At 35.8% G+C, this 12,278-nt stretch overlaps 1 protein-coding gene across 1 annotated transcript in view; it reads left to right on the plus strand.

The window, feature by feature from the left end:
* Positions 1 to 12,278, plus strand: part of GABRA2 (gamma-aminobutyric acid type A receptor subunit alpha2) — a 121,945-nt gene that overhangs the window by 59,481 nt on the left and 50,186 nt on the right. The window contains exon 5 of the mRNA XM_047856131.1: positions 11,222 to 11,442. Within this exon, the coding sequence (XP_047712087.1) occupies positions 11,222 to 11,442 (221 nt within the window). The remainder of the gene's footprint in view (positions 1 to 11,221; positions 11,443 to 12,278) is intronic.

Genomic DNA, 12,278 nt, shown 5'->3' on the forward strand with positions numbered 1-12,278 from the left:
CTGTCTTTTGGGGAGAGCCACGTAGAACTTGTTTGCCTTGGTCAAGAATAATGGATATTATCTATTGGGGCTACTCCCATACATTTTCCCGGGGTTACCGTTGCATGTAGATTGTTGGCAGACACAGAAGGTCTCGGATCCCATGGTGAAGATTTTCCCAATGGTGTCCCACAACACCAGGAGAAAATAGTTTAATACCAAATGCAAAGGATCAGTGCAAAAGTAGGGAGAGGACAACAGTGTCATGTGTTGTGGTAAAGCCAAGAAAAGGATTCAAATGTGTCATTAGATTAGGAACAAGGAGGTATTTGCTGATCGTGGTAAAAGCAACCAGATTGCAGTGGGTTGAGCGTGTGGGAGGTGAGGAAATGCAGAAATTGTGGAGGCAACATTTTTAAGCAACATGGTTGAGGAGAGGAGGCGAGACAGAGGGCAGTAGCTGTAAGGCATTATAACTATCGGTGAGGATTTTATTTTTAAAGACTACATTGAACTTCTCACTGTTTTCTGAACATGCCATTATCTTTAACAACTCCATGGAGATGTTTTTCACTTTTCTTGTTAGGCTTCCCTTCTCCTTTGCCAACTGGAGATCTTTCATTTATTCAAGGCCAAGCTCAAATTTCATCTTCTCTGGTGTCTCTGTTGGCTACTCCAAGTAGGGTCAGTCCTTTTTGTCCTTGTGTTCTATCACAGGGTGTTCACACGTTTTTATGTCTTTATATACTGGAATATAAAAATCTTTACATGTCTTTCTTCTTTACCACCATCAGAGCGACTACAAGGCATGAGTTGTGTTTGTTCATTTCAGCAAGATTTACTAAGTACATGCTCTGTGTCTGTCACAGTGTGGGAGCTGAAATACCTAAGTATAACCAGTGCTTATCCTCAAGTTGTTCACAGTGATGTGGGGAAACAGCTAAGAAAAGTTATCAACTCTAGAACAGTGGGATCACGCTTTTATTGAAGTACTTATGGATTAATATAGAGCAGAGGGGATGTGGGTATAGGATATCTCTATCTGAGAAGGTTTCCAGGAAAAGAACATAACCAAAGAGGACAAATGAGGGGAGAGTTTTAGCATAAATTGGAAGAGCCGATTGAATTTAGTAAAATGCAAAAATTCAGTGTGACTAGAGCTTGGAATGCTTCAAGGGATTTGGGGTGAGATGAGGCTAGAAAAGAACTCAGAGCCAGATCACGAAGGCCTTATAGCCAATTGCCCAAAAAAGAAAGCTGCAAAACCATCCACAAACGAAACTTTAAAACATAGTAGATCGCTTTTTCCAGAGCATTTGTTATGGCATGGCTTTTTTGAGATGTGCCAACATAACTAAATGTAACTATTGTACACAATAAAGAACTACTGTGGTTATTTTAATATAGTTACACAGACACACACATGTAAACGTGCACACTTCACACTTGTGAAATTAAGGATTGGGGTATCGCATGCAGGTAACTGGTTGCTGCAAGATATCTGAGAACTTTTCTACCATCTGTCTGCTGATGACTTTCTCTTTATAGATTTAGAGTTGTTTTTGCCCAGAATCCTTGTTGCTACGTTTAATTTCTTTTTATTCTTATTTTTATTTTTACTTATTTACTTATTTTGAGTGAAAGAGAGAGATACAGACAGACAGACAGACCGTCCCAAGCAGGCTTTGCGCTCCAACCCACGAACCATGAGGTCATGACCTGAGCCAAAATTAAGAGTTGGACATTTCACTGACTGAGCCATCCAGGTGCCTCAACTACATATCATTTCTAATGATGTCTCTCATTCACTCATTCATGGACTAATTGTTGTTTATTTCCTATGTTCCAGGCGGTTTGTTAGATGCTGGTGATACAGCATTGAAGAATGTGTTCATAGTACTTGTTCTCAGTGTGGAGTAAAAGTTGGCCAAATGTAGGGACTGGCAGGGAAAAGCCGCTGCAGCAGACATCAGTGAGTTTGGGTAGTAAGGTGGAACATGGCACATCAGAGGCAGTATCCAGCATTGCTACAGGCGGAGTGCAGTTGGAGGAGCGACTGCTTAACACCAGGCTAGAGAGGAGAGGGAGGGAGAAATCATGCTGGGACTTGGATGCTGTGAAGAAAGTATCTGGACATCCCCCCCAAGGGCTTTAGAGATTCAACCAACCAAACTCACCAACACTTCATTTTTGGATCTCCTTTTCCCACATCATGACAATATCTTGAGTGTACCCTGTAGCTCTCCATTCACTCAAATATCAAAGGGTCCAAGACAGTCCAATTTAAACATCAGTCTTTTATGCTAGTTAGATCATCTCCCCTTTTCTCAGCCATGTTCACAGCTAAGGCATGTGCCGTGGACAAAAGGCTCTTCCTCTCTTCTTTCTGAGTCTTCCAGAGTTGGGGCAAGGGAAAGAGAGATTATACAAAGGAGGAAAATATGTTTCACTTATAGCTTACTCTGTTGGTGGTTCTCTCTTGGCAATTAGTGCCATTTGTGTCAGTGACATATGCAGGTTCTCTCATGGGACACAGTTGTGATTTCTTTGCAGTTACTTCTTTATTGCCCCCCACACCAAAACACAGGTAGCTTTTTCTTTAATGGGCTTTTTGTGACCTTTTGTGGCTCAGCCTGTGCCCCTGGCACTTTACTTCATGATCTTTTGTTGCTGAGTGTCTCTTACTTGTCCCGCTGCCCTTTTGTTGAGTCTGGGGAATGGGGGGAGAAATAGATTTTGAAGGTGATTCATATCAGGCTACCCCTCCTGATGTCCAAACTGTTTCTAAGAACTTCACACATATTATTTAACTTGATCCTTGTAAGAAGTAGGTTTTATTATTATCACCATTTTATAGATAAGTCAACTGAAATAGTAAGACTAAATAAACTGGTCAAGGTCAAGAACCCTAATCAATCTGACTTCAGAGCCCATGCTCTTAACATCTATTTTATATTACCTAACTTATTATTTTTGTTGTCTTTTTATCTAATGTTTAAGTCAGTTTTGAATGTGGAAAGAAGACTTTGGCAGAGATTCTAAAGCTTCATTTTCAGCTCTGCAACTAAATTCTCCCTATAATCTTCCATAATCTGTGACTCTCATCTGTTTATTGGTCTAAAAAGATGGAAATTTCACTCTGACGTCCTGCCTCCAGTGATTATTTTTATATATGGTACAACAAAAAGAGCGTGGTATTAGAAAGCATAATTGAGTGCAAAGATTAGCATTCTCTCTTTTTTAATGAGTATGGCTTCTGAAGTATTTTCCACTGTGAAATGGGGATATTTAGCATATTTAATAAGGTTATTGTGAAGTTTAAATAAACCATTATATTAAAGTGAATTGCAATTAACTATTATAACTATTAATCATTTTGAATATTTCAATTAGATAGATTTTAACAATCCGCTATCAGATTCTGAATCTTCAGTATCAGTTTTTAATTTTTTCATGAAACTTACCCGGCCTCTGGTTCCAAGTAGAAATCCCAGACATCTATCTTCCTTGCACAGTGGTCAGAAGTTGCGGTAGCTGTGGTATTCTGCAATCTCTGTTTGTGTGAGCTTGCATAGTAGAGTTTTATGGTCTTGTATTAATGGGGTTGATTGGCACTCTGCTGCTCTGTTCTTAAGCTTCTCTGTTTTTTTGTGTGTGTGTTTTTTGTTTGTTTTGTTTTGCTTTTGCATTTTTTGCAATGCTAATAGTGGGCTACATGTGTTGTTCACACCCTTTTGAGTACCAGCTTGAAGTGTTTGAGCTTAACCATTCCATATATTCCAAGGGTATCGTTTCTTTAATAGCTATATACCTGCTTCATAAACCACATTTTTCTCTGTTATAGAAGAAATACACTGGTTGGATTTACTCAGAAGAGACTAGTCTTTATTAGCAAAAAGGGTAAAACAAAATAAATTTTGCTACTTTAAAATACGTTCACTAAATCACAGTAAATGAGAAATCACCCCAAGAGCAGCCTTGCAATTTGGTTATATTTCAGTGAGGAGATATAATTCTTCAGAAATTGGCTACATGCATTGACTTATAATTAATGTAGTCAGGCACTAAAAAATATGCTGCCTCCGCTGACTTAACGTGGTCTTGAAATCATGTTTATACAATGAACTTCAATAAAGAGTGACTTCCTTGTTTGCAATACAAATTATGGAAGCCATACTTATTGGTAGTTAAAATATTGGATTGGAAATTATATCCTTGTCTACATTCTGCCCCTACCAAGCATGGAAACAGGAAATTGACTCAATTTATCTATAACTGTATCTCTAAGAAAAAGAATTTGGATTAAGTTTCCTGTAAAGAATTTTTCAATACTTGAAGTGTGTGGATTCTTCAACTCCTCAGTCTCACCTCACAGTCAGACTCACGTCTCCTGAGCATAGGCCATGGGACAGCTGCATGCTGCTACATCTTTGTGAATTGTTTGTTTTTTTCTAAATTTGCTTCTTAGTTATTTGTTTATTACTTGAGGGATTTTGTAGTTGATCTTGTTATTGTTTATTTCTTTTAGAGTCTCAATTCATGGGTCCGAGTCTTAGGATGTATGAAGAAATTGCATTGTTCTGTACTTCTGGCAATATTCTTGTACACACAAATCAAGCAATTATTTACTCTGTTAGCACATACTCATGGCAAACCTGAAGTTTATTTTAAGGAATCTTTCAAGAATATTTTTTTCATATATTGAGAATGTGCATTTTATATGCATATTCAAATGCAAATAATTTGGAAATCCTTTTTTTCTTAGTGGATATGCAATAAATATTATTTGATTGAAATATTTCCTGGGGTGCCTGGGTGGCTTAGTTAGTTAAACATCCGACTTTGGCTTAGGTCATGATCTCAAGGTTCGTGGATTTGAGCCCCGTGTCAGTTCTGTGCTGACAGCTCAGAGCCTGGAGCCTACTTCAGATTCTGTGTCTCCCTCTCTCTCTCTGCCCCTCCCCAGCTCTCTCTCTCTCTCTCTCTCTCTCTCTCTCAAGAACAAATAAACATTAATAAAATTAAAAAAAAAAGAAATATCTCCTTACTCTGCCTTTTTAATTTAGAAAACAAAACCACAAAAACTAGTGAATCAGTTGTTTTTATTTATATATTTATATATCTTTATGCTTTTATATTAACATATGAAATATTGTGAGATAAGCACTAAAGTAGAAATTGGAATAATATAAAGTTAAAATATATATTATTTCAGAAATAGTTATATTTATTAATAAAATAGATTCATTTTTGCTCTCATTTAAGATTGCTGTTTATAATATTTTAGCAATCTGTTTAAATGGACTTTATTATTTTTAAGTATCTTTCTTAAGTATTTTAAAATAATAGCAATCAAAGTCTGATTCTAAATTTATATTTTAATATATATTTTGATAACTCATGAATGAAAAAGATACATAAATTCAAACTTAAGAAGTACATCATTAGCTATTAGTTACTGAACCATTATGACAATTTTTAAAAAGTCATCCAGAAATTCTAGATGCTTGTCCTTATGTTCTGGATGTTTAGTTTTTAAAACAACTTGCTGTTTGCAACCTTATGGCACAGTAACCAGTATTTCAGGGTACAGCATGTGCTTAAGATGAATGTTAGCATTACAAATAGTGGGTATACCATAAGAAACTCTTAAAAACTGAGAACAATCTGAGGGTTGATGGGGGGTGGGAGGGTGGGTGATGGGTATTGAGGAAGGCACCTGTTGGGATGAGCACTGGGTGTTGTATGGAAACCAGTTAGACAATAAACTATATTAACAAAAATAGTGGCTATAAACTCATAGTTTAAATAGCCTCATTGATAATTATAAATTTGCTTTTGCAGACTTCTTTTTAGAATTGATTTGTTCATCAGTCTTTATGTGGCTACTGAAGAGCTCAGGTTAAGCATAGAACTGACCTCCCTGATTTTGTTGTTGTCGCTTATGCTCGTGTGATTATTTGTCTTTTCTTCAATCCATGGCATCCTGTAGCAATACTTTTTGAAGCCACTTGTCTATTTTTATTAGACTTAGTTTAATCAAAACTAGATGTTGTAACTTGCAAATTCACCCAATTCCAAATCACAGTGCACTACAAGCAAATGAATGAGACATCACTTGACCATTTTCTGTGCCTTCTTTTCCCATAGAATGGCTTATGGGTGCACTGAGAGTGCCAATATCATTCCTTATATTATCTATTAGCTATTATCTATGTGAACTATTAACAAAGTTTCATTTACTTCTTAGATTTGGATAAGAATTTTATACAAAAAAAAAGTATTCTCTATTTTCTTCTTACACCTAAAGGAATGTACATATGCCACTTTGTAAACCACTGCTCTAAGCTGAATATCCTGTTTCTGCTCACAGTCTCTCCCTTCATTTATTACAATACAGCTGATTGTATTATATTTACTGACTTAAAACCAAACTGCCTCCCTGATATTAGGCCCATGTAACTTTCTTTAGAGTCCCTAATGAAGTAAAGTCTCAGATTTTCTCAAACTCTTCATTCATTCACAAAAACCTTTAATTTTCTCCCACATGGGCTGGTGTGATAGGTTGCAGTCATAGCCCCCACTCTTTACTCCTTTTTATGTACACATCTTTTTCCACTTAACTGTATAACGCCTTTCCACTGAGACTGGACCTACTATAACAGGGTGACCTGCTATAACACTTGTCACTGAATTCAGCCATGTGACTTGCTTTGGCCAATGGGATGTTAACAGACATTACTTACATAAGTAAAGACTTAAAATGGCATTGGGTTTTGCCGTTTTGTACTTCTGCCACTGTCATGAGAAAGATGTGCCCGAGGTAGCCCTGTGGCCCCTACAGGAGGATTAGAGGCACATGGAGCAGAGCTGAGTTGCCCCCGTGGCCCTACACAGTGGCAGCCTAGATCAGCCAATGGCTGCTACCACAGGAGCAGAAACAGCTGAGATCAGCAGAGCCCAGGTGACATCAACTGATTCCTGGTCTCATGTCTTCTGAGGTAATAATACATAGGTGCTGTTATAAACTACTGCATTTTAGGTGTTTCTTACACAGCAGTAGCCAATTGCTCTTAAGTAGTCTCTAGATTTTATGGTTAAACTGATTTCCCTTAATGGCATTTACAAACTCAGGAGTAGGGAGAGTACTTTAAGCTTCCCCCATTTGTATCTTCTGTTCATTTCTCAACCCATTGCATTCTGGCTTCTGAACTCTTTTCTAAACTAAGCTCAAGATCTTTCAGCACTGTTAGACACTGTTTATCTTAAGTTATATGTCACATGAAATAAAGTGGTTCTTTAAGTTTTCTCTTAGTTTGGTATTTTCTTTTCTTCTACGTGTGTGTGTGTGTGTGTGTGTGTGTGTGTGTGTGTGTATTCTTTTATGGTTAATTTTCTAGAGTTTTTTTTCCTTATTTATTTTCATCAATCATGAAAAATATCTATATTAGGGGTGCCATCATAATTATCACTTTGTCACTGCTCAAAACAGTATAGCCTGGGGACATGTCTGATATATTAATAATCACATGATATGTAAATGAGCTCAATTACCATTAAAAGACAGAGATGGTCAGATTCAATAATAAAATATCCCAAGATGTTGTTAATAAATTGGAAATGGTATCTTCAGAACATAGTTTCCTGTTACAAATGCAGTAAAATTAAACATCAATGACAAAAAATATGAATAAAAGAAACCAACACATTTGGAAACATAAAAACACTTCACATTATCTCCTACATATAGAAAAAGGAAAGACATAATGGAAATTATAAAATGTCTTTGAATAATAATGAAAATACTATTAATTATGCTTACTAGATAGCTATAGCAATCATGGCTGTGGAATTGATGCTTGGATAGACAAACAATAGAAAAGAAGAGAAATCTCAGTAACATTTTCATACCTATATGCACACTATATACATGAGAGAAATGCCATTGCAGATCTATAGGGAAAGATGGACCAGTCACTAAATGAACTAGAAAGTTGTTTTCTATTTGAAAACAAACAAACCAAGTAGAATCTTTGTTTCATGTGACACATAATAATTCCAGGACCTAAATTTTAAAAAGCAGAACTTTTATCTTTAGAGGAAATGTACAGGGATATATTTGTGATACTTGTATATCTTTATAATCTTAGTATAATTCTTACTGAGTAGTATATTTAATAAAATATATAATATATATATAATATAAATAATTTCTATAACTCAGTAAGAAAAAGATAACCTAAAAGGAAATTGAGTAAATGAAATGAACACTTCATAAAAGAGAAAACTAGAGTACTTAATAAACATACGAAAATGTGGTAAATTTCATTATTAATAGAGAATGGTAGCACTATGAACCATTCACACGAATCTTAAAGGCTAAAATGAAACATTCTGTTTATACCGGGTTGTACAGAAACAAGACTTCTAGGATTTCAACTTAAAAATATCTTGTTGAGGATGCACATATAGTACATTCTAGTAATCCTACTTGTAGATTTATTCTAGAATAGTGGTGGCGTACCATGGTCCATGGGTCAAATTCTGTCAGTTACTTATTTTTATATATAAAGACTTACTGGAATATAGCCACACTGACTCATTTAAGTACTATTTGTGAGGACTTTCACACTACAATAGCAAAGTTGGGTGGTTGTGATACCATATATAAAGCCTATAATGTTTACTTACTGGCCCCTTATGGAAAAGTTTGCTAACCTCTGGCTTAGAGTAACTCTGGGGCCTTTGTCCTAAAAGCATTGTATAATAAGGCTCTTTGCAGTATTGCTTTGCAATAGTTACAGTTTGGAAATAGAAAAAAAAGGAATATAGAAACAGGATGAATATTGTGAAGTATTCTTAAAAAGTCATGCTATGTAGCAATGAAAATGAGTCCAAGTACAAGATACATTGCCATGAATGGATTTCAGTAATATGACTAAAAAGTCAGTGTCAGAAATGTATGCACTGTATAATACCATTTACATAAGTGTTAAAAATGTGATACAGAAACATATACTTATGTAATAAAATTTTAAGCACGTGTAGGAGAATGATAAACACCAAATCCAAGATAATTATTTCCTCAGAGAGTAGGGGAATGTGATTGAGGAGGAATAAACGAGAAAGAAGGCTTCAATAATATTTGTGATGGCATTTCTGCTGGTGATGGTTCCAAGATGTTTATGATATTCTTTATACTCTTGCATATGTCTGAAGACAAGCTAAGATAATACACAAAAGAAAGCCATGGTGCCTTTTGTGAAGATTTGCAAGCTCGTTGGGAGGAACAAACGTACAGTTGCAGTATGGGATCTGAAAGTAATGGAAAGCTTTAGGAGTAATGAAGATACACAGATAGCTGACTGGGTATTTTCCAGGTGTTCGAGGGACCGGGAATGTGGTTGTGAGTAGTTCCCCACTCAGGCAGGTAGGAAACTTGCTTTAGGTGAGGCCTGGTAGTGTGGATTATTAAAATTGCCTACAATATAACACGAACGCCTGGTTAGGGTGGGGCGGGGGAGAAAGAGTCAGAGATTACTCTCTGTAAGAGGTTGGCAGGCACACCTGGGACACCATGAATGCTCAGGAACAAACAGTATTCCCGAAAGCAGTTTTTAAAAAGAACTCACCTGAAACTTACTGTGTATAAAGCTTACATATCTCCTATGTGTTAGATCTGCAGGAAATGATTGCCATAGAAATAGCTTCTGAAACAGATAAAACCTATCCTAGTTTTACAGAAATGGAAAATCTGAATTTGATGTTTTATAAAAGGTTACAAAATGCATTCAGTTTGCCTGGACAAGTAAATATCCTATGTATTCACGTTAGGCTTGGATTTGATGGAACCGTGGTTGGAAAGAAACGTGCATAAAAACTTAAGATAACAAAGACTCATCTCTTAATCTAGATCTTTCTTTAAAAAATTGAGTTACACCTATATGAAATTAAACATTTTTAAGAAAGGACTCACTGAGAGCATCAATTCAACCGTGAAATTTTCTCCTAAGGATCAGGGACACAGCCCAGAGCCTCTCCTTATTTTCTGTTCGTATGTCATGACCTATGGCTGATACCTACTGTCTTCATCCATTCAGGTTTTGAGAGTTCACTGAGAGTCATTTGTTTGATTAAGGTTTGTGCAAATGATTTGATATTTTCATAAGTAGATGGCCTTTTTCATCTATCCTTTTTTACACGCATAATTGTAGTTGAGTGAAACTGCCAATTGCTAAGGTGTTAATTTCAAATGTGATGACTGTGGCTTTGGGCTCAAAAGACAGTTTCTGATTTTCCAATCTCGGCTGTGTAATTGAACATTTTGGTGATCTATCATGTGAGTTTGCACAAACATATTGACAAAAGTTTTAATATCTAAAGATTGTCAGTATTAATCACAATTGTGAATTGTACCTCTTGTCTAAAATGCATACATTCTCTTCTGAGAGAGAGAGAGAGAGAGGAAGTCAGGGAGTGGAGGAATGAGAGAGAGGGCAAGAAAGAGATTGATTAAGCTAACTTAAAGTGTTAGAGAATCATAATATAGGAATTGATCACTAGCTGTCTGTATGAATATTTAAAAGTATGTTTTAACCTGAGGGAGTTTATCTGCAAAATATTTGTATTTTAAGTATTCCAATAACTTGTCAAGTATGTTTTTTATGACTAATTTTATAAAATAAATTCTGTTGAAATAATCATCCCCTAATACTTCTTGCTAGCAATACTGTATCTCACCATTTTTAAGATTAAAAAAGAAATATGATATTTTATAGTTCCTTTGGCAACAGCAGATGACTCATACAGATTTGACAGTGTGTTTAATAGTTGTTTCTTTTTTCCTTCTTTTTTGGGGGGGCGGGGGAGCTACTAAGAAGGCCACCTGCTTTTTCTTGAGATAAATACTTAGAATAATCACCCAGACCCTGGCCAAACATGCCCCCTTTCCTATACTTGGAAACTATAGGATGCAGTAACGCCGTTTAAAACCTTGTTCAGTTTAAAGAAGCCAGATAGATTTATTCTTTTCTTTTAATAGTAATATGTAGCTAATTGTATAAACACAATACTTATCCCATTAAGTGTCAACATTTATTGATAAAGAAATAACCTTTCAAAACTTCTGTCAGTATAGTGTTCCCTCTTTATAAACTATTGATATTATTTTTGGTGGAATTTTATAGTGTCCTTGTATCTGAAACATTTATTATTTTCAAAAGAATTATATTTTATATTTCAGGAATATACAATTGATGTTTTCTTTCGACAAAAATGGAAAGATGAACGGTTAAAATTTAAAGGCCCAATGAACATTCTTCGACTCAACAATTTAATGGCTAGCAAAATCTGGACTCCTGATACCTTCTTTCATAATGGGAAAAAATCGGTAGCTCATAATATGACAATGCCAAATAAGCTTCTTCGAATCCAGGATGATGGGACTCTGCTGTACACAATGAGGTATGTTTTTAAGTTTGATATGTTGCATTTAGGGGCACCTGGGTGGCTCAATCGGTTGAGCCTCTGACTTCGGCTCAGGTCATGATCTCGCAGTTGGTGGGTTCAAACCCCGCATCAGGCTCTGGGCTCATAGCTCAGAGCCTGGAGCCTGCTTCGGATTCTGTGTCTCCTCTCTCTGTTCCTCCCCAACTCATGCTCTCTCTCTCTCTCTCTCTCTCTCAAAAATAAATGAGCATCAAAAAAAAATTTAAATACTAAGAAATCCATGTATTAACAACCAACCAACTTAGTCATCAAGTATTAACACAAGTTGAACATTTTTATAACAGATTATGGAAGTACTCATAGTATGCTTTGTAAATCTCTGGATTTTAAAATAAGGTAAAATAGTATTTATGAGATTGATTCTCATCTTAGTCTTAAAGCTTAAACATTACCTTAATTATTAAGAATTTATTATTTTTGGGGTGCCTGGGTGGCTCAGTCAGTTAAGTGTCAGACTTGGTTTCAGCTCAGGTCACGATCTCATGGTTATGAGATCGAGCCCTGGGTCAGGCTCCTCACTAGACATGGAGCCTGCTTGAGACTCTCTTCCTCCCTCTCCTGCGCCTCTCCAGCATGCACCAAAATAAATAAATAAATAAATTAATTAATTAATTAATTAATTATAAAAATAAAAAGAAAAAAGAAAACGACGAATTGATTATTTTTGGCTATTTCTTTTTGACACTACATTTTAATCAAGTGGAGTTTAAATATCGTGATTTAAAATTTCCTTTATACCAACCTGTAATTTTATTTTTAATATTTCATCAGATATGCCATCAAAATTTTAA

The sequence above is a fragment of the Prionailurus viverrinus genome, chromosome B1 (genome assembly GCF_022837055.1).
Source record: "Prionailurus viverrinus isolate Anna chromosome B1, UM_Priviv_1.0, whole genome shotgun sequence".
Lineage (NCBI taxonomy): Eukaryota > Metazoa > Chordata > Mammalia > Carnivora > Felidae > Prionailurus > Prionailurus viverrinus.